Below are 23686 nucleotides of genomic sequence, written 5' to 3'. Positions count from 1 at the left end.
GTGAGTATCGTGAGTATAAGCACTGATCTACTTTTGATAATTGTTCATCAGATATTTGCTGATTTCTAAGAACAATGAAGAAATTTTTAAAGAATATTTTGTGAATGGAAGAACTAGAGTTGTAAAGGGAGGAAAAAAGAGAGCCATCACAGATTACTGCTCACAATGAAAACACCAGTTTTATTACTTTAATGTTTTAATTGAATATTTAATCCTCATTTGTCTACATACTTACATTTACAGCGCTTGCACCTGTAATTGGCTGGTCCATCTCAATGCCTCTTCTAGTTTATCAAACATCCCCACATCAGACCTGACCAGACAAAACACTACAAGACTCTTCTTCAACAGACATTACAGAGGATTACCATTCAATTATTTATTATTACAATTAGATGAGTATAAAACGGAACATGATAATATTGTCTAAATCCTGCATAGACACAGACAGAAGACAACTATGTGTTTTATTTTGGAAAATAAAAGGTCTAGACGGTGAAGTCATAGAAATGAAGTCACTGTTTTTTAATAACTATTCTGTCCCTAGATTATCTACAGTTAATGTGATTTGACAGTGTGAATCCTCTCCATGCCTCTGTTCTGTCCCTTGCCAGTAGAAATATTGTAGTTAACTAACAGTCATGTAGTGTTTGTGGCATTGGAGCGCCCTCTGGTGAGCATGTAAGGCAAATGAGATTGTTTCAGAGTGATAAAGTGATCAACAACAGTTTTAGAACAGATTTGTGAAGTGCAGGGATTAAGACAGAAAACTGTTGTTTTCAGCTTTTACAATTATTATCTTGATAAATTTAATCCATAAATCATAGTAACCTTAGTTTTCCTATTAAGGAAAACTGGTAATCTTCATATTTGAGAGGTACAGCATTTTCCTTTTTGCCTTTTAACATTAAAAACACAATTTAATTTAATTAATATTTAATGGTGGTTGTAGCTATATTTTGTAGCTTGTGCAGTGTTTTGTCTGTCATCTGAATTTATCAAACCAACAGAGGCAAAGATACAACCCAGAGAAATTAGTAAGATAGTTATTCAAAATGTTTTATTACATAGTTCAGTCTTAAACTTTTTACACATATAAAAACATAAAATATAAATCACAATGTTCACTCATGACAGTATCAAAGGCACTGGTGGTTACAGTACACATGTTCTGTGATTAAGGTACATGTTTGGACTGAGACTTTGGCAAAATGCCCTAATTTTTATATTTAAATGTTTACAAGCAGGAATTGTTGAAGATAGTTAAACAGAGATAAAACTTAGACAAATACTATGATGATAGATTTAGTAAATTGTACGTGGTATTTAAATTCATGTTTTTCAGAAGATCATTTTGTTAACCATCACTAACTTTACATTATACAGGACTTTCTCAAGAACTACTGATGCTGCATTTGTGCAGCATAACTTTAGTAAGAAAACAAAACTGTAACTGAACAGATAACTGTAGTTAAGGTATGTACAAAAATCCCTTACATTTACATGCAAAATGGTCTCAAAGAGTCAAAAATTGGTCACAGGAAAGAATCTCAAATGGATTCAAACAGTTTACACTGAATGGGTAAGACTACGAGTAAGTAGTGCATTTCATACATAAAAGACTGATTTTAGCTGTGGTCAGGTATGTCACCGTTAACACTGACTGTAAAGTCCTAACAGATACACAGAGACTGGTAGCTTCAATAATGAGCTGGCAGTTCGTCCACCAGAGGCCTAGTTGGTCTAAAATAGAGAGAGCAGTCTTTCAAAATTCATGCAATTACATATGCATTATTGTACTGTTAGACCCGGTTTGTTATTAGATCAGTTAGCACCAGGTAAATGTTTAAAAGATTTAAAAATTTGGGGGTCAAGCCAGTATTTATTTTCCTGCTCGGTAGCTCAGAATGTCTTCAGTGATACACTTCTGTAGTGGTTGTTATGGTTAAAGATCAATATTAATAACCCAGCTTGCACAAATGAGCTCTTTTGCCTTTATAACTTATTTTACATCCTGTACCCTGTTTTGTAAAAAACTCAAACCCTACTGGGCTTTGTTCTTTAGCCTCTCAGCTTTACAATACCAAACTGCTGACACAGTTTGTCAATACATTTCACAACAAATGGTAGGAAAAACAAAGCTATTACTCCAGCATTTCTCTGGTATTGTCGCCTCTCTGTTAAGTATGTTTGACACAGAACTGCTGAGATAAAGTCAATTGCTTACTTAATGCCCTCTTGACATTCAGTAAATCTTACATTTGGATTTCACTGAAACTCCTGTTACCAAAGAACTGCTTACAATCACTAATTACACATATTCTATCTGGGGCAGTATATATCCCAGTGGTCTGTCATTTCTTCTGAGTGGTGGGGATCTTTTAAGGTTCAGAGCTTTACTGTGCCTGTGTCATCTGATTCTTCCTCTCCTGCCATTGCTTCTCCCTCAGACTGAGCTCTCCTTCAGAAAAGGATGCTATGCCCCAGTTGTTGATGATTGGCTGGGGCTTGGAACCTGGAGAAGAAAATATCGAGAGGCTGCTCAGCATAGAAACTTAAAGGACTCTGGAAGCCAAAATACATGCAAGTCACCTCTCTGTACAGTGTGTAGTGTTTGCTTTGGTAGTGACAACTTGTGCTGAATATAAACTTACGCTTAAATTTTATTTTGCCAAAAATAGTTTGAGCACTAACTTTTGCATTTGCCACATAGTACTCCATACTAGCCCCAGTCAGCTGTTTGTAGTGTACAAAAGTTAATACATCAATTCAAAAGCTGTTTAACAACTTTCTTAAAACACTGAGGCAGCATTTTATTTTGTGGTCAAGTGTATTTCAAGTTTTTTGTTTTTTTTTCTCGTCTCCCCATTATGAGGCACTTAACAAGCAACTGTGAAACCTCTAATGATACAGTGGTTCCAGTTCAAACATTCCTATGCTGTCAGCAAAACATTTAAAGGAACACTATTGTATTTTTAAATTTACATGTGTTGTTTCTTAAACTGACAATGTATAAATAATAATATTAAAAAGTCACTGAAGCTGCCACTAACAACAACTGGCCAACTACCTTCTGCATTGCTACATTCAGCAAATTATAACTTGGTGACTTAGTAAAAAAACCTAAATCTAGCATGTTTTTCACCAGACATTTACTACTTTCTGTGAGGCGAGTTGCTGCATTTTGTCCATGAATGTTTTCTCCTGTGACTTTAGCTCTTTTTGCACAGGAACCCTGCCATATTGAAGAGAAGGTGGCTACTACTTTAAGGCGCCTTCGACCATTTACTGTAAAGGTTTGTTAATTTTGTACAGGTACTAGCAGCCCGGTTGTAGCATTTAACAGGATGTCCAACATGTTGTATATGGGGATGAACTGGACTCAAAGACCACTCATCAGACCACATGCCTTTATCCATTGGACATTTCTTAACCCAATTTTAGTAGTTTCAGCAATCTCTTTGCTTGATTCATGCCAATAATTTGACCCTTCTGAAACAGATTAAAGCTACTCAACGCGTCAGTTAGGGTTCAATAACTTGTTGGCAAAAAAAAATAAAAAATCTTCCATGCAGTAATTGCAGCAACGAGGTCCTTACCTATAGGTGGTGACTTGGCAGTCAAAATAGGTTAAGACGTCTTAAAGAATCAAAAATCAGCCCAAGTTAGAGTATTCATGGTATTCATGTGCTGCATGTTTACATAGATTTCCAGTAATTTGTTTACATGGAAAAACCTGGTTTCTCTGAGCAACCTGGTTGATTGAGTGCATGTAAACACACTGACTGGTACTCAAAGCTGGAAGATCAGCTATGTTGAAGTTGCAGTGATGCTTAACTAAATGCTTGAGAGCCACTTGCTGTGACACCAGTGTGAATGGGGGGTGTGGTCTTTTAAGGCAGCTGAAGTAACAGTGTTTGAAGTCTCTTCAGTCTGCTTCGAACTCTTGTTCTAATGATGTAAAACTAGATTTTAAGGTTTTTAAATTTTAAATTTAAGATGGCCAGTCATGGTGCCAAAGCTATACCTGAACTCCTTTTGGTTAATAGAAGTACCAGGTTCAAATCCTGGTGGGAGTATGTGGCTTTAACACTTCTTGGCCAGCATTACTGTCTTAGTTCAGGTGTATTGCCCCACAAGTGATATTTGAAACATCACGTGGCTATAGCTTATGTCAGACTTTAGTCCTGCTTTGATAGTTGCTGTTTTATTTATAATAATGAAACTACACAGAAAGCAAATATATGAAATTGCTTAAAAAAAAATTCTGACCCCAAAGCAGCGATTTAAGAATAAAAGACAGAATGTTATCCTGTTCTCCCAAGAACAAACAGTGTGTTGGTACCTGGTTGAATGAGCCGTAACAAGCCCTCGTGTTGAGCCACCTTGTGTTTCCAGGTTTTTGTGTTGTTGGTTGCATCCTCCAGCTTCTTCATTACAGTCTGGCTCACACATGGAAACAGAGACAGCACAGTTATTAACAAACAGCACACTGGAAACATGAAGCTGTAAAATCAACACCAACAACGATGCAATCGGTAGTATAAATGTTGTCAGCTAACCTGATACTGCATCAGGGCCCCCTGCCTCTCTTGTTCCAGCTGTTCCAGTTGAGTCATTGCAGCCTGCAGAGCATTCTCTTTAGCCAGACGTTCCTTCTCAAGCTCCTGTTTCTCAGCCTCAGTCTTTGAGATTGCCCGCTGCTGCCGCAGGTGTATCTGCTCCAACTCCGCCCTCTTCGTGGCCTCCTCCTCCAGTAACCTGCTCCACACAGAAATGAACACAGGTTAGACTAGATTTCTCATTTCCTGCTGGTCTAGGCCTACATTGGACACATCACATATAACAGTGCTGATCCTGAGAGGTATAACATTGTAAACTGGACAACAAATCATTGTCATCATGTCAGTGTGTCAGCAGATGGTGCTATAGTGGTTTCAAGGTTCAAGTAAATGTAGCTACACATTACATTTGACTTTTATGTGAAGGCTGTCAAAGTGTTTAATGTTTCCGTTGTCCTCAAATGCGTAAGTTATAAAATATTTATGCCTAATTATTGAAGGAAATGAAATTAATTTGTTTGATTTGTGATCTTGCCACAACTATATTAAAAAACTGGTCGATCACATTGACACTTTTCATTCATAGCCTGTGAGAAAACGTGCAAAAAAACAGAAGTCAGCTCAGTTCACATTATGACACATACTACCTTCCTCCAAATCTCCTCTCTGATCTGTTTCTAACTAAAAGGTTCTGTGTTGCTGAATTAGTAAACCAACTTTCACAATAAGACACTTGGCAGCACAACACCTTAAAATCTGTAATCTGATTTTGAAACTGTTGTAAGCTGTACATAATGCGGAGAATTAATAGAGGCAGTTATTTGGGTTTTTATTGTGGTCTGTGAATTAAAGCGCCCACTAAATAGCCTACGTCATGTAAAGCTAAACAACTGATGAACAACACCGGTTTAATTTTAGAAACCTGGTCAGGGCAAAGGTGCTGAGCAGGCTCGCTAGTTGTTAGTCAAACATGAGGTGGAAAGTAAGCGTCAGCATAGAGGAAGGAAGGACAAGGGAGGAAACACGGTGGACAGAGGGAAGTAGACACTCAATATCTGGCTGCATGTGTGACTCCTACCACAAAAAAAATAAAAATCCAAATAGGGTTACATTAGAGTAAATAGACAGAACTGAGGAGCTGTCAACATAAGCCAACTAGCAGCATGATTCATCCCAAAATTAAATCTACCTAACCTGAGTAGGACTTCATCCAGGAGACCAGGGTTCAAATCCTACCTCCAGAAGGGGTCCTTGGGAATGACCTCCTTACGCTTACCTGCTTTGGCCTTGTACCTTACTTGTAACTCGCATTAAATGAAAAGTGTAAAAGTGCGTACGTGCACTATAGTAATTTAGACACTGTTACTAATGTATACATAATGATACATACAAAATACGTAATAGAATTTCTCCTTAGAAGCAATGTTTACACATTTTAACTTGACAAACACACAGTATTATAATATTTATGATATAGTATTTGTATATAATATACACAAGTTATTTTCAGGTTTCTTCTGACTTTAAGCAGATTTATCTCAATACATAAAGACATCTAGATATAAGGACCGGTCTCCACCACTCCACAGACAATACCATCATGTGTCACTTTCTTCACCAACATTTTAAGTTTCGTCTGAGGATCTATCGCCATGTTTTACCAAAACAGTAACGTGGTGCTTTTCAAACATCATTGCTGGTCGCCCATGCTTTGAAAACCTGCTACATTATTGGTTAAAATTGAGCTTGTTCCTGTGATAAACTCATGTGTTCCATCCTTGCATTAAGAAATTAATTGAACATTGATTTATATTGCTTTATCACAGCTGAAATTATTTACATACTAACATTAATATTAATTTATTTTGTAATATTAACCTGCTGGCTTCTAAAGCTAAGAGCATTAGAAAGAAGCTTCTGAGGTTGATGTTATTTCCTTAAATCGTTTCACCACTCTTTTTAGACTGACCGTGCTTGCAGCTTTCGGACGGCTTCCTCATCTTGTCTGGCACGCCTCTCGTCCTCCAGAGCATTCTCCAGTTGACCGTACATGTCTTCCAGCTCGTGGACCCTCTGTAGGTACTGCTCCAGCTCTGTGGACTTCTGGGCCACCTGCTCCTCCATCTGCTGCCGTACCTGTGAAATGAGTAAATTCAGCAAAATGCTTTATCTGCAATTCAACATAAAGAACATCTGGAATTTACAGTGCCTAATACTGTATGGTATTTTTTTTTAAACCTTTCCGTTTCAGAGACCATGAATATTAATTAGCTGTGACATTAACAGATTTTTTGTCAATGTGCTTAAGTTAATAGATAGATAGATAGACAGATAGATTTATAGATACTTTATTGATCCCCAAGGGGAAATGTTGGTGTTGCAGCCATTACACACAAAAACATTTGAACATTGAGTAACATAATCTACACAACAATACACGAGACACAGTACAAGAATGACACAGAGAATAGACAGTAATAACAACAAAACACACAGTAGAACTTGAATGTAAAGTGACTTAGTTACATATTGTTAAACCATCAGCGTGGACACTGACTCTCTGACAGGGAGTCATTGTACAGGCTGATGGCTGTTGGCACAGATGACTTCCTGTACCTTTCCTTGCCTCTGACTAAAACTGCTCCGCTGTTTGACAAGTGTGCTGTCGAGAGGATGTGAGCTGTTCTCCATGATGCTCAGCAGTTTGTGCAGCATCCTCCTCTCCACCACCTGCTCTAATGGTTCCAGAGAAGCCCCCTGATCAGCTTTATTCAGTTTCTTAGTGTCGCTGGCTCTGATGCTGCTGCCCCAGCAGATGACAGCAGATAATATTGCACTGGCTACAACAAACTGGTAAAAGATCTGCAGCATCTTGTTGCACACATTAAAAGACCTTAGTTTCCTCAGGCAGTAGAGTCTACTCTGTATACTCTTTCTGTACACAGAAAGGGACAATATGTGCATTGATACAGTAAATTAACTAAAATCCCATCTGTGCTCCTACATTCTAGGCAGCAGAAGAAACAGAAACTCAGAAGAAAAAGTGAGTGAAGGTCTATAAATATTATCGGCTGGTACACCACGACCGTTCTGTGCAACATGCATGACAAGATATTATCACCAGAGGCAGTGAGGACGAAATAGATGCTTCTTCATTATAGAATCAAACGTGTTTCAATGTACAATCTGCAAACAGCCAGTACTAAGTACACTACGCAGAAACATCTTCACCGTGCACTGTTTTATTAAACTTGTGTAGATGATGACACATTTTGCTGTAATGGTTCCAATCACAGCTTTCAGTGACCTTCACTGTGAGCTGTAGTGGTTCTTGAGTTTTTAAGTTCTTCTTCTTTTATATTTCCTGTTACTTGTAGATAGATTATAGTGTGTGTTGTAGGCGGCTCACAAAGTCTGTTAGGCAGCATAAAAGAAGAAGTTGTATTTAAGTTGTTGTTGCTCCACTCTTGGTGTGATGTAATGATTCAGTGAAAGATAAGTGTTTATTTACCATCTTTTCTCTCTCCAGGTCCATTCTGTATCGGTCCTGGAGTTCCGTTTGGGTCTGAAGACGCTTCTTTTCTTCGTCTGCTGCATAAGCTGCCGCTTCTTCCAGAGCCTGAACAAAGTTTTTAAAAGAGCCTGTCAAAAAAAGTTCAATATTCCCACTAGGTAAAAACATCTGTTTTCAAAAAGATGGTTGGTTTTTAAGATTTAACCCTCAAATTTGGGTGAAAAACATGTTTAACTGACACCAGGGAATTACACGCTGGCTATTTTAGAACTAGAAGCTGTGGTCTGTATGAACAGATACAGACCACAGTTACAGTTAGGTAAATATGTATACAGTAGATTAAGTACAGTAGTTAAACACTTTTAGACAGTAGGTGATGTGAAAACCAGTATGGTGGAAGATCAGCAGAAATAATGCTAAATACCACTCCTAAGAAATGCTGCAAAGGTAAACTGAAAAAGGTTTTTAGTCCTAAATTCAAAACTGCAGTGTATAGAAAAAGTATAACAGACTAAAATATCCATTACTTGTCAGCTTCATGAACCACAGATGTCCTGTGTTAAAATTCTTTGTCACCATTCTTCTACCTCGAGAACTAGTTCCTCTTTTCAGTATAGTCTCAACCATAGAATATACTTTAAACTGAAAATCTTTGTACAACTCATTGCTATGCCATTATTAGTCTTAGTCAAACACATTTTCCATTTTTATAACTTGTTTCTTTCCCACTAGCACTTAAATATTTCCATGTCAAACTCTCTTTGCACAACAAGTAGGGTCCTAGTGTCCTAGTACCTTGCACATTAAAAACAAAATAAAAAAGGGACATATAAATTAAAATGTGTGAGTGACTGAGCACTAACCTCATGACTCATCACACAGCAGTAAAATGGCTGCAGGCGGTGTCAGTTAACTACTTATAGAAGCACAGTGTGAGAGACAGTGTGTCTGATGTATATTTGTCATTATTATCACTACAGATAATCCTGAGCCCCTTTCTCTTTTTGTCTTGGTCTGTGGCCAAACGTGCACGATCATTGTGCATTCATGCACCACTCAACAACTGTGTGAGAGTGAGGCTTGCACCTCAATGGCAGATTGTTGTGCATTCACAGGAGAGCAGTGACAAACAAAGGCAGACTGTTGTCCTAACTGTTTAGTGTGTTACACAACTACACTGACTGACTGTTGCAGCCTCTCATTGTTTGTCACATACATACTGGTAGCTGTATTTCATTATATGCATTCAGTTGTAACTTTGTCGTCCGTCCTCTTTAGCGAAAGACATGCTTTTTATTTTTAGTAGTAGTAGTTTTCCTTAAAGGCTTTTCACTGTCTGACATTATCTAAATGTTCATCACAATAGTTCTTACTTTACAGTATTTTGCAAATCATAGATCCGGTTATCGTTCTGCGTCAAATCTACGTTGCACCTACAGACACCATGTAGGCGCAAACCCTAATGCCTCTTCCGTAGCCTACACCATAAACTCTTCAATGCAGAAGCATATATCAAGCTACTACTACTAAGCTAATACTGCAATGACCTATAAAATATTTTCAAATGCACACATATTATAGTTGTTCTGATAACTTTGCAAAGTTGTGAATTGTGTGTCAGAGTATTAATAGAAACCTCTTTTATCGTCATAACAGACCAGAAAAACGCATTCATTGTTCATTTACGCAACTGGCTATGTGAGACAGACAGATGCACATCACTGCCGGATTGTTGCATGTTCAGAAAAGAGCATTGCCAAACAAATTGTCCTCTTCTACAATGTGTGTTACTATGAAGTGAAGTTTGATTGAAGTGCACATTCCATATCTGTGTCGTGTTTACTGTGACAAAAGATGCCGCCATGAAAAATTTCCAGAGTTGTAAAATTCTGAGTGACATTATAGACTAGCGTGCAGTGTTCTGACAGCTGGAATCTGTTACGCAAACTGAACTTTCTGGATTGTTTATTATTGTCTCACCAGATTTAAAACAATGTGTTGTAAGGCAACAGCATGCAGGGGTGGGTGGGAGTGTTATCTTTCATGTTCTAGTGACAGATAAATAAATCCAGAATGTCCAGATGGAGAGATGCAGTGTGCATTTAAAACTCTTCCAAGTCACCAAAATGTTAATGACACTCACACGTATGATTGTGCAATTGTGGAAACTTATCTCATTGGCAATTGTTTTGTCTTTGGTTGTAACAGTCTTGAAGTAAACAGTGGGAATGCGACATTAACGTTCATTCACCTTTTTCCTCTCACCCAGGCTGCATCATTAACCGAAGACCCCTAGGATAAATCCCTAAGCTGCATTAAATGCTTTAGGAGGCACCCTGTACTTAAATCTTACTAAGCGTGTCAGAACACAGTTTGAGGTACTCACTGTAGGTAGACCCAGTGAAGTGGCCAGGGAGGGCGTACAGTGGAACTATCCTGAAAACTTTGTATTGAACATTTGCTTTGACACATTAAGAGTCACAGTCTCTGATTAGTAGCAGCTACGCATAAATACATACGTCAGTTACATCTAAAAGTGTAAATCTAGTGTTTGTGAAGCTGGCACTTCCTGCTAACCTCACAGCTCTCTACACTAGTAACAGGAAGCACCCATTTGTTGAATATACACACTGAATTTTAACATGACCAATCAGTTAACAGTGTTAACAGACAGGAGTGTGATTTAGGTTTAGGGAGATCAACTAGTTAAACATGTTTAATGGAGACTGGTGTTGCCCCTCTGTCTCCCATACTGATTCAATCCACATTCTTGTGTTTGTACTGAGTGACAGACTATTCATCAGTCTGGCTGCAGCGAGAAGCTGAACCATTGTTGGTATTCATGAGCAGATAGTGAGTTTCAGTGTTTACTGGTCACCTGGTTTAATTGTTGTGTGAAACGCAGCAGCAACAGTGTGACTGAAACGTGTTGTTGAAAATAACTCTTTACCATTTAGAAGAGTTCTTAAAGTGCACTTGTGTTCTTAAGGTGTGACATTCTAGCTAGGGAATGTTGTTGGATCAGGTTTGGGACTAGCTGCATCTCTGATTACATCAGTTTCAGTAACTGTAACTACAGTGATGACACATCTGATTGGGAAATTTAATTATGTGCAGTATTTCCTCTAGGGAAATGAATTTGTCACTTCTTAGTAGAGCAGTTTCAAATGTTATACAATAATGCTCGACTTACCGACACTACTCATATCCACGAATTTCATAACCTCGAACCAGAAGCTGCACAATTTATACCATAATATTGAAAGAAGGAAAGGTTAGCATGGCTGTAATTACTTTATTTTATACACTAGATATGTAATTTCCATGTTACAAAGATATATAAATGGAAAGTCCATGACTCCACCACATTATTTGCCCAACCTTCAGGATTACTAGCTTTGTGTATAATTAGTCTTTAGACCTACTTACACTGTCTATCTGCTCTTGACACACTGGATAATGCTGTATTGCAATCTCTGCTGTCTAACTTACCTTTGAGCACACTGAGCACTGATGGAGCCTAAGGTGATCCTTAAGGGTTCACTTATAATTGAATCCCTAACAATGACATGAGTCTGTGCTGCTTCTAAAGCAAATTGGGCACAACATACAGTGTCTCTCTCTGTCACTGTACTTCGTACTCTTTCCCAGCAGAGGAATGCCTCTCATCTAACCAGTTAGTGTTTAATTGTTTGGGTTGGTGCATTGAGGAAGGGACAAAAATGACCTCGCAGAATAATAGAATTCATTTGAGGAACCTTCACACTCGCTTTTCATTCACTCACTACGACATTCCAGTAAATTACCTCATTGTTACTTTTGTTTTGTTGTTGTTTTTTTGCTTGTTACTTTTCTAAATATAAAAGCACATCCTGGTTTTAGAGGCTCAGAGTTTTAGAACCAAAATATTATCTACTTAAATACGTTATAATTTCGGTGTACATGTTTTGCTTCTGTCAACACTTTTTTCTTATAATCTAGATTTATTTTCTTTGCCAGTCCGAGTGTCTGATTTTTGTTTGTCTTGCAGTGGACTCTTTATGAGCTTCTTATCTTTGCCAGGGGTTTTATATTTGTTGTCTTGTAATTGTAATTCAGTAAGACAGCTTTATAAAGTTTATCTTTTCATTTGGCATTATCAAAAATGATTGGGGGAATTTTGGAGTTAAGTGTGCATTTTGTAAATGTCAAAAGTTTTTGTGGGGACACTGAATATAATTCAATGCACCACATTCATAGCACCACTATGACCTCTGTGGTAAAACATAATAGATCCACACCTATGGCAGTATCCTAAAAAACTGAACATCTTACAAAATGCAAAAGTGGAGCCATGTATTGGTTTTCCTGTAAATTGTGCAACTTTATGTAATATTGTGAACATTGGTGTATTTTACATTTTAACAATACAAAATAAACCTCCTCAACTGCAACTTTCACGACACAGGAAGTGGCTTCATCCATGTAGAACAAACCTAAAATCCAGACTAGACTAAGGATGAATCTAATAGTTCACATGTTGATTTGCAGTCTGACATAATGTTGGCCAGTCCTGTTTTCCTAAATTACTCCGGGGCCTCCTCATGTGAGGAAAACACTTCCACACTGTTTAATTCAGGATGTTACAGCAAAAGAACTGATGTAGCCGACGTTTTGAAACCAGACAGGATACACAGAGGAGCCTTTGTCTTCTCCTTACCTTCCTCATGTTCTCCAGCTCTTGCTGTTTGGCTTCATTGGCCGTTTGCAGCTCCCTCATTCTCAGCTCCAGCTCCTCCTGTTCGGCCTGCTGCTTCAGTCGCAGCTCCCGTCGCTTCTGTCGAGCCTCGCGGTGCGGCGCTGGCCGACCCTGACGCAGCAGACTCACACAGTTCTGGATGGCTAAAGGGAAATATTTAAATAAATAAGAAAAAGCTGTGAGCTGTGGATTCATTATCAGTAAAAATGTGTAGAAACAATAGTAGGAAAACAACGGGATCAGTCGGAGGTTGAAATCAAAACACTTGTTTAAAGCTGAAGTGATCAGTTGATCACTTTAAACCATTCATTTACAGAATAAATGGTATAATTTAATAATTAATAATGTTTTTAAAAAAGTCTCAAATGTGAATGTTTGCAGGTTTCCCATTTTTTTAATTATATAACTGTGTTCATTGAACTGTTGGTCAAAATAAGCAATAAGCATCTGTGAATGTTCTGTTTTTGGGGCTGTGACATTTTTTGAGCTGAACAGTTGGATAATAAAGATGTTATTAGCCAAAGATATTGATATAAATACTTTTTAAATTATAAATCACAACTAAAATGAATTAAATCCCCAGATGGTTCCTGTTTTCTGTTTCTCACCAACAAATAATTATGCAGCAGTAGAAAGTGGATGAGTGAAACAAAATAACCACACCGTGACTTACAACAGCAGAATTAAATAATGTTACAGGAGGAGTAACGAACAGGAATATTAAATATCTGAGTTTCTTTTAATTACCCTGGATCCACTCTTGCTTTTTCTTCTTGTCAGAGGCGCTGATTTCAAAGCTTTTTTGTGATGACTTGACGAAGAAAAGACACTTCTTTCCCTCTTTATCTTGTATAGACTGCAGAGAAAACAAGAAAGAAGGAATTAAACAGATAAATACCCACGACTGAGCACATATGAAGAGTTCTACGATCAGTATGTTTATCAGTTAGGTCAATGAAACCTTGTGGGAACCAGCATGCTGCAGTAAACACATATGACTTTATTTATTTATTAACCTTTGATACAGCACCAGCCGAGCTTCACCTCTTAGATCTGTGTGTTAGATGCATGTCATGTTCCTGATGTTTTCTACATCCTGTGGAAAAATTCAAATGAAAGGATGTTCTTGCCTCCACAGAGCAGTTTCCGTCTAGTACGATGTCGCCTTTCTTTTCCGCCAGGTCCTCGCCGACGTAATACGAGATGCAGTTTGGCTTCAGCATGAACCAACGCTCTGTCCAGTTCTTCCTCTTGTGACCTTTCTTCATCATGTAGCCCTGCAGAGAGGAAGAGGGGCAAGAATCAGCATCATTTAAACCGTTACTGACTGCAATAATTACCATTACACTGACATTTTAAAATGATAAATATATCAAATATTTGCAGTTGTTCTTCTGTTTTTTCTCTTACAGTAATAACACATTCAGTCTTCACATGAAGATATACAGGCATTAGGCTCATTCACCTGAGTGACTAAACTAAACGTGCAGCTTCACCCCGCAGGCACCTTTTTCTGCAAACGTCTCCGTGCTGTCAGCTCTCACTGTCACAAATGTATAATATGATGTAAAAACAAACCACTAAATGAATTAAACTGCAGGGGGTTGTAGTTTTTAGAACATGTAACTCAAACAGCGCTGTTTTATTGTATTAGTGGACTATTTTTGTCTGCAGATGAACTCGTGATGCTCTGTTGGGTATTTCAGGCTGCAGTATGGTCTATTTTGGACTGTATTAGTATAATCTGCACCGTGTGTTCGTGTTAATAGAAAAAACACACCACCCAGTGCAACACTGTGGTTTTTACTGATGTGTTTAATAGTTTCTCCTATCTTTTTTCTTTTTTTTTTAAAAGTGCAGCTCTACACATCAAGTTTTAGATACACAGCCAGTTTTTGTTTATTTTGATTTTAATTTCTTAAGAGTAAGTTAACTTTTAAAAGTGTGTCGTGAATAGTTTTACTTAAAGTACAAGAAACATAATTCAGTCAATATTTAACTTTCATTGTGGAAACAAAGACCATCTTTAATCAGAGATGAGAGTAATGATTCTCCAGCCTGATTATACATGAATCAGTGTGAACTCCAAATAAATTCTAATTCAGGATTATCTGTGCCCTGGACTTCTGCCAAATCAAGATAGAGACCATCAATCAGCCAATCATGTCACAGTGTAATTAGAGGTCTGTCTGTGCAGGTCTGCCGCCCACCTGTTTGAGGACATCGAGGATGAGCTCCTGGTAAACCTCGTTGATACCCATGGAGAGCGTCTGGCGGTCCATGCCCTTGCTGAAGTGACCCGAGCCCACGAGGCTGATGAGCTCCCAGACGTTGAGACACTGCTGCTTCGAGTTCAGCTGCAGCCTGTAGTCCTCGAAACGCTCCTCTACCCAGCTGCCCCCCATCGCATCAGTCAGCTTACGCAGGAAGTACTCGATCTGTGCATGGAGACCAATACTGCACATGGTTAGACACAAACATAGCTGTTCATTTATAGTCAAAGACGACTGTTGGTACACTAGTGCGCTTTATTTTTTCTACCTGGGCTGATTTACATTTCTTTTGAAAGTATTCTTCCTGTGATTGAGCCCTGATGTTTATTATACCCAACAATAAATCTTCCAGCATTTGTAGAAGAACAGGAAGCTGGAAACTTCCTTTTCTGCAGTTGAGCAACAAACAATTTCAACTGTTCGTTTACTGGATGCAGTGAAGTCGACCTACAGTCAGTAGATTCAGATCTGAATCTGAGTCAAGTTAAAATAAACGGTGTTCCCTTTAAAGTAGCCTCGTCTGTCAGTGTGAACTGTCAGATGCGTTTTACACGAAGAACTTCCCCAATGTACAAATATAGTTCAGTTTGTGGTCAAACTAGAAGTCAAATTATTCTAACAAAGAAAATACAAATATAATATAACATTTATATGATGTTAATGTCGTAAAGGTGCAGTGATAAGTTGAGGAATTAGTTAGTCCATCAGCAGAAAAGGAATCTGTTTTACTAATCAATTACTTTGTTTAAGCAGTATTTGAGATATAGGTTTATAGAATCTCCTCTTGTTTTTCCCCTTTAAATTCAATATTTGTCACCTGAAGATGTCACTTTATAAATAGTCTGATTAACTAAATGATTTGTAAAAACGCCCCCTCATTGATTTTCAACCTCACCTCCTCGGTGACCATGATCAGCGGGTATCTGTCCTCAGACAGGAAGTTGAAGATGCACCAGATCTTGAAGGCGTCATCATTGGAGATGAACAGCTGACTTTGTTGAAGGTTTTTCCTGGAGCATAATGTCCAACACATTTTGTTGAAGTCCTGACGGTCGAAGTTATCGGTCACCTGCGGCAGAGATGTGAGCAGTCAAACCAAAGAATTAATGTTTTAATTCAATTGTTCAACTTAAAGAGAAGTGACAGCGTTCATTACGCAATGATTTAAAAAAGAGATAAACTATTCTTTGTAGTCATCTTATAAAAGGTCAAAGTATCCTGCTACTAAATCAAACTAAATAAATGTCAAACGTCGACGAACATATAAAGCTGCATTACTGGTGAATAAGAAGGGTGAACAATGAACTACAAAGATATTAAAGAACAAACTACCAGACCACACATGAGCTGCTGAGTTAAAAGACCCTTCACTACTCTTTAAGTTTACATTTACATTTAGTCATTTGGTAGAAACCTTTTTTTCTGCCCAAGGGATTTACAAGTAACGTACAAGACATACAAACTACGTAAGCCAAGCAGAAACCTGAAAGTGAAGTGCTCTAGGGAGATCAGTTTCTGCTTCACGAGGTGTGAAGAGGTACATTTTACAGAATACATTTTCACTGCGTCTTTCTATGAGAGATACTTTTAACAAGATTCCTGACAACAACAAAAGTCTGTTTTTAAAAAACTAGGCTTCAAATTCCAGAGCCAAATGAGAGGAAGGCGCTTTAAAAAGGTACAATCGATGCTGTGCAGGGGAAATGTTTTCCTCCCATGCCCTTGAACAGCAGCGTCTCCATGGAGACTCCTGGCAGACAAACCGTGCACATCTCGTCCTGCTGGCAGTCGTCCTGTCAAACAAGCCACCAGCACCGTGCTGCAAGTGGATTTACAGTCCAAAAGTATTAGAACAAGGCCAAACGATGTGCTTTAAGATCAAACGTCCACAGATCAACGGTCAATGTCAATTTTCACTATGCAAAGACGACTTCATGAGCAGAAATAGAGCCAACATAGAACTTTGAAAATCAGAACACACTAAATTCAGGTGTAATCAGTGTAAATACAGCTGTTTGTCCACTGATAATAACCTGAACACTGAGCAGATTGTTCCCACGTTACAATAAACGTAATACAAAGCGGCTCCATCTGAAAATATTCTGCCAAATTCTCTCACACTTGTTTAATTATTTTTAAATTTCTTTGCAGTGTAAGAAAAACACATTCAGCCCAAGTGAATGACTGAACTTTTCTAAAGCTGCACAGGATCTGATGTAACTCTCCATTGTGCTAATTCAGGGTGAGCGGCTCTGTGGAAACCTGTGCTGGATGTTAAAGCGATACCCCACCCAAACTCTCCTACAACACTCGTCTCTCTGTGGGCTGTGAAAGCTTCAGCCCAAAAGCCAAATAACTTAATGCTCTGAAGTGCTTGTGTTGTGTTCCTGACTGAATCATCTGTATCACGCTGCTCGGTTCAGACTTCTGGTTTTCAATAAGTCAGCAGAAGAGAAATGACGGGAAAGAAATCAGCAAAGTTGTGAAAGAGTTTGTTATGAAAGAGCAGCTCTTCTGTGTCACCCTCTCTGTTTGTCTTTGTCCTCGTGGTCTCTCGTCCTTCTCCGTCCCTCCCCTCTCTCAGTCTGTGCACTTCAACAATAAGAGCCTTGTCAGCGCTGCCTCCCCTTCTCTCCACTGCCACATGTTCATTAACATTCAGGATCCCAACTCCAGCCTTATCTGCTGCATCCCAAACCTGCAGCGGCGTTTTCTAGACGAGTGGTGACGAAGCAAACAGCAAACTAACGAAGTGACTAGTTACCAGTTAAACAGGGTCGTCAGCCATTTCAGAAGGTTTGTTCTAAATTAAATATCCACATCATCAACACAGACAGCTGAGAGTTCAGTGAAGGATAAGACGCAGTATGAAATGAAAGCGACTTAAAAAGAGGAAAGGAGTCGTTACGCTCCAAAACACAATCACCACAAAAGGCTGCAGGTGTTTGGAGGGTGGATCGTAGAAGTGGTCACACCACAAAATAAGGTTTGCCTTTTTCTGCAGAATAGATTTTTATAGCTCTGTGGTGTTATTTCTCCTCAAGAGAGAAAGCTTTCACAAAACGGGAGAGTTTGACGACAAACTTTACAAATAGAGAAGAATGTAAAACCATCAAAACACAGAAGATAAATGAAGAAGAAGGAGGTCAAATGACGATATAGAGACTTAATAGAGAGAAGCGTGTTACTAGAACCAGTCAACACTGCCGAGGACCAACACGCCTTCCTATCAGTCCCCAAGCCTGAAGGTGTTTCTCCCATAGGATAGAGCTGCTGTCAATCAAAAGGAGCCAGTTTAGGTGGTCTCATCAGGTAGGAGACCCTGAGGTAGATACAGGACACACTGCTGAGGTGTGGTGAGCCTGTATTTGCCTGGAAATATCATGGGATCCTCCAGGAGGAGCTGGAACATCTCTTAGGAGAGGAACATCTGGACCTAATACTACCACCACCCGACTCTGAGTACGTAGGTTGTATCAGCCAAAACAGTCAAGGTGCCGTGACGGGTACGAGGTGGGATCTTCCAAATGTTTGTTTGTGTTGTTTTACTTCACCTGAGCGAAGAAAACCGCAAAGTTTGAACTAAAAACAACTTAAATGTGGAAAATACCCAGCGAACCCATTGAAGAGGGATGATGACGGTACACAAGAACTGGAAACAATGTCTGACTGTCGTTCTTTAACATGTTCATTGTGTCTCTGTCTCTGTATCACTCTGGGAATTTCAGGGTCACAGACGATCACTTGTATCTGAGGAATGCGACGCTCCATCAGACCACAAAGTGCTGAGTCCCGAGCTCTAACGTCACCTCGGTCTCTGCTGTCGGACCAACAGTCTGCGGTGTTGGGTTACTGAGCTCAACGGTCACACGGGCACAGCTGTGATCGTCTTTGTCCTCAGATAAGATGAAGTGTCGCTGGTCTGCACTTTAGCTTCTGCTGCACTGTTACAGATAAAGTGTCGAGAGTGAGTCAGTGAGGATGAAGACGACACACAGAGAGATTATTAGAGAGAGAGAGATTCTGAGACGTGTAAATCTCCATCATCCTTATACAAGAATCCAGTACTAATATTAAATCCAGTACTAATTTTGAATCCAGCACTAATTTTGAATCCAGTACTAATTTTAAATCCAGTACTAATATTAAATCCAGTACTAATTTTGAATCCAGTACTAATTTTAAATCCAGTACTAATATTAAATCCAGTACTAATTTTAAATCCAGTACTAATTTTAAATCCAGTACTAATTTTAAATCCAGTACTAATTTTGAATCCAGTACTAATTTTGAATCCAGTACTAATATTAAATCCAGTACTAATTTTAAATCCAGTACTAATTTTGAATCCAGTACTAATTTTGAATCCAGTACTAATTTTGAATCCAGTACTAATATTAAATCCAGTACTAATTTTGAATCCAGTACTAATATTAAATCCAGTACTAATTTTGAATCCAGTACTAATATTAAATCCAGTACTAATTTTGAATCCAGTACTAATTTTAAATCCAGTACTAATTTTGAATCCAGTACTAATTTTGAATCCAGTACTAATTTTGAATCCAGTACTAATATTAAATCCAGTACTAATTTTAAATCCAGTACTAATTTTGAATCCAGTACTAATTTTGAATCCAGTACTAATTTTAAATCCAGTACTAATATTAAATCAAGTACTAATTTTAAATCCAGTACTAATTTTGAATCCAGTACTAATTTTAAATCCCCTTTATTTGTTTCCTGCCTTCTTGCATCTCTCTTTTTCTCTAACTGTTGTCGTCTCTTTGTGGTTGTTTCATTTTCTCTGTTGTTATTTTATCAGTTTCGTTCCTGCCAGGTTGAGTCCGTAGTTGTTTTTGTTGTTTCCAGGTTCATTTTGTGTCTCTTGATTATCATTTTATTGTTTTTTTCCTTTTCCAAGTTTGTTCTTGTACAAACTGTCTCTTTGTCATTATGCATATTTATTTTGTGTTATTGTACGTTTCTTTGTAAACAATAAATATTAAGGAGCGATCTGATCCGTCAATAATCCACAGACTGTATCGTTGATCACTCGCACCAACAGGTTTTTTCTTGATTAACTTCATTAATGTGTGAATCCGGCCTCTTGTTTTCCTGCCTTCTGAGTTTTTGGTTACAACAAACACGTGCACACGGTCACACACAGTTTCCCTGTGTGACCGGGTGGAGTTTCCTCAGCAGTGAGAGCTGTTGAATTTACTGACCCACACCCACACTGTCCAAGACCCAGTCACTTCAATGGATGGGTGGGGTGTTTGGAAACTTACGTGTGTTGTGGGGGGTTTGTTAATGTCGTCTCCTTTCCTGAAACTAAGATCAGAATTTGTATTTCCTTTAAGAAAAACCTCTGTGTAACACATCCTAGACCTTTCTGCTACTGCCAGTGTATCAGTCATTACAAACAGTGAACTTCCACTTAAACAATAAAAGACATTTTCAGAACATACTAAATGATGTACAGGATATTTCCGTTCGATGTGCAGTTACACAAATGTGGAGTTGTGATATAATGAGGCAGAAAAAGCAGATAGAGAACACAAGTTGGTGTTTTTCCAGCTGTAAAGCAACTTAAGAAGACAAAAGGAAACTAATTAAAGTGTTTCTGTCCTGTTGAACACGTACTACGACTTTCATGAATCCAGCTGCTGTGTTCACAGGCTGGAACGAGGAACTTGTGACTTCAAGTTGCTCAAGGTTGACGAGACGAAAGTGGATCATGAAAACCTAAACGTACTTGTTAGTCTCCAAATGCATCGCTGTGATTTTTCAGTTTTCATTAATTTCCTCGGTCGATCACATTCTGAGAGTGTTTTTAAAAACACTAACACTAACCAACAAATAAATCAATTCACTCAGACAAAACCAGGACATGAACAAACAAACACTGATCATCTGTCAGGAGGAGAAAGTCTGACTCAACAGAATTCCTAAACTGTCACTATGGCAACAACCTTTCAGGGCCAGCTATTCCCGACATCATCATGACATCACACGACAGGAATTCCAAAGAGACACAGAGAGTTTTGGAGTTCTCTGCCGCCAATGACATCACAACCAACACGGTACTGACAGCGTGGAGATGGCGACTCCAGTTACGCGTTACATACCTTCACACGTTCGATACCGAGCGACACCGTGTCTGTTAAACAGCTGATTGTCAGAGAAACAAACAAAACTCAAACAGCCACCGCTGGTCTGTACACAGGTGTGATGACATCATCACAGAGGGACAGACGAGCTCCGCACGATACTGCGTCCAGTACTGACGACCACTAATTTTACATTATTAAAATAAACTTCTCAGGAAATAAAATAATATCACAAAGGCCTGCCTAACAGGCGAAACCCAGGGCTAAAGAGTCTCCAGGTGACATCAACATGTCCATCAACTCCAAATGTAACAGGTGAACATGTGGAAACTAGTTCTGCAGCTCTTTTCAGCTCTTTTCAGCTCTTTTCAGCGGTTTTCATCTGATAATGTGTCATTTTCCACACAAAGAGTCACGGCACAGACAGGTGACTCACTTAGACTAAAAAAAAACCCACAAACATGAGAAGAGTCGACCGTGACAAAGGAAGCTGCAGGAGATTCATCCCGAGACGCTACAAGTTTTCAACAACACGGAAACACTTCATCTGCCGCTCCACGGGGCTGTTCACCGACCTTGTCCAGGATGAACTTGTTCAGGTACGGCATGTAGCCCTGGTTTGAGACGGGACCCTCGTCGTCATCTTTAAAATGCTCCTCCAGCGCCACGGGGTCATGTGGGATGTTCATCACTGTACACAGGTTGTGGGACAAGACCTGGAAAGATGGGAAACAGATTATTAATGATGATGATGAAGAACTAATCATTAATTTCATACAGTCAATGGATCAACAGTGTTTGTTCGTCTTTCACCTCTGTAAACTCAGGAAACAGTTTATCTCAGACTTCTGAACAGTGAACTGTGAAAGTGCAACTTCACTGTCCAATTCCAGATCTACAGAGTCAGACAGCGATAATCAAACTAAAGAAGCTGGAACCATTCACACCACTAATAACTAAAAGGTTCACTGGCTTCATAACTAAGCTCTTGTTATTAAACTGTTTTCCAATACAGTGAATCCTCACTAATACACTGACCGTCCAAAAAGTGGAAACTGTAAAAGAGTGGTTCAGGGAGCATGACTCATCATTTTCACACATGGATTGACCACCACAGAGTCCAGACCTGAACCCCACTGAGAATCTTGGGGACGTGCTGGAGACTTTTGGACTTTGTGCAGCGGCCGACTCATCATCAAAACAAGATCATGGAGAAAAGTTAATGCGACTCTGGCAGCTTGTGTTGAGCTGTAAACAAAGCTACAACTAAATATTAGTGTGGTAAACAGACTTCACGTATTATTGGTGGAACAGTCCTTTAAACAGACACGTTAAGATTTCAGTCTGTCAGGTCCAACACCAGGTTTCTTTACATCCAGTTAAACTACATTTCTTCCTTTCTCCACATGTAGACTCGTCCCTGACGTCTCTGACAATCTGCTGGTGAAACGAAGAAAAGAACGAGCGACAGACGTTTTCTGAGTTTCTCTGTCACCAAACCAGGTTCTGCTGTCCTGAGGTCCAGAGATGGAGCAACAACAACAAAACAACCTCGTCTTTAAACTTGGAGGCAGCTTGAGCTCAAACCATCAGTGTTTTACATCTTAACGTCTCCACACACACAGTAAACGGGAATTTAAACCAGCTGCTGTGGTGTAAATGGGATTTTCCACTGATTCTGCACAAGAATGTTTTTAAAGTTACTCAATGTGAAATATTTTACATAAACATGATGTTTGCCATAATAAACCATATTATTGTAGCACATTGCAGGTAGATTATTCATAGTTTAACACTATAATCTTTGTTTTATTGACTTCCAGCACTTTTAATACATCTAAAATCTCATTTAACTCAGTTTCACGTTTCACACTAATGTTTCCTTCATTTCTTTTCCTTCTGCATCACTTTAAACTCCTGCAGCGTTAGTTAGTTGGATGCTTTTGTCTTTTTCTGTCAGTTTCAGTTGGATTCAGCTGCAGGTGTCTCTTCACTGAAGCGCACTTGTGTTTTTGTTTTTTAGGAGGAAACGAGTTCAACAAGTCGAGTTTCAACATTTGCCAAATAAAAAGAGATTAAATCTGAGATCAAGTCGAAGAGTTTCCTGCTCGTTCTAAACCAGCACAGACTCCTACAATAAAACATAAAGATGATTAACACGCGTTTACCTTCAGTTGGGATTTGGAGACTTTCCCGCACTTGTCCACATCCAGAGCTGTAAACGCGTGCCATATGGACTTGAGCAGCTCGTCCCGCAGGGCCATGGTGCTGGGTTCAACCTCGACTTCTGTGCTTTCTTTCCTCCGGGGCTGTGTCTGACTCTTCCTCTCTTCACTCGGCGACTGAACGGACCCTGCTCTGCACAACGAGGGAGAAGTCACATGACGCGCTGCGCGTTTGGCACGAAGATGGATGGAGCTGCAGCACCGCGCAGCGAGAGGACAACACCTCACACAGGCTGTTTGCTGAGGATCTGATCTGTCTTC

At 39.0% G+C, this 23686-nt stretch overlaps 1 protein-coding gene across 1 annotated transcript; it reads right to left on the bottom strand.

Annotated features, from left to right (window-relative positions):
* Nucleotides 1-1148: 1148 nt before the first annotated feature.
* swap70b (switching B cell complex subunit SWAP70b) lies at nt 1149-23548 on the bottom strand. Its single transcript, XM_026365320.1, has 12 exons — nt 23369-23548; nt 21776-21916; nt 15983-16156; nt 15025-15252; nt 13945-14091; nt 13562-13670; nt 12776-12957; nt 8074-8181; nt 6532-6698; nt 4563-4761; nt 4346-4442; nt 1149-2515 (listed from the first exon to the last, which is right to left on the bottom strand). The coding sequence occupies exons 1-12, from the start codon at nt 23462-23464 to the stop codon at nt 2397-2399; spliced, it is 1767 nt and encodes a 588-aa protein (XP_026221105.1). The 5' UTR covers nt 23465-23548; the 3' UTR covers nt 1149-2396.
* Nucleotides 23549-23686: the final 138 nt, after the last annotated feature.

Source organism: Anabas testudineus, chromosome 6 (assembly GCF_900324465.2).
Source record: "Anabas testudineus chromosome 6, fAnaTes1.2, whole genome shotgun sequence".
NCBI classification, from domain to species: Eukaryota; Metazoa; Chordata; class Actinopteri; order Anabantiformes; family Anabantidae; genus Anabas; species Anabas testudineus.
The sequence above is the reverse complement of the archived record's forward strand: the minus strand, read 5'-3'. Positions and strand labels throughout refer to the sequence as shown.

Excerpts from the sequence above, each read along its gene's own strand:
- swap70b (XM_026365320.1), bottom strand. The coding sequence starts at position 23,464 with ATGGCCCTGCGGGACGAGCTGCTCAAGTCCATATGGCACGCGTTTACA. Across the intron at positions 12,958-13,561 it reads AAAGCAAGAGTGGATCCAGG|CCATCCAGAACTGTGTGAGT; the intron begins GTAATTAAAAGA and ends ATTTCCCTTTAG. Across the intron at positions 6,699-8,073 it reads ACCTGGAGAGAGAAAAGATG|GTACGGCAGCAGATGGAGGA; the intron begins GTAAATAAACAC and ends CTCATTTCACAG.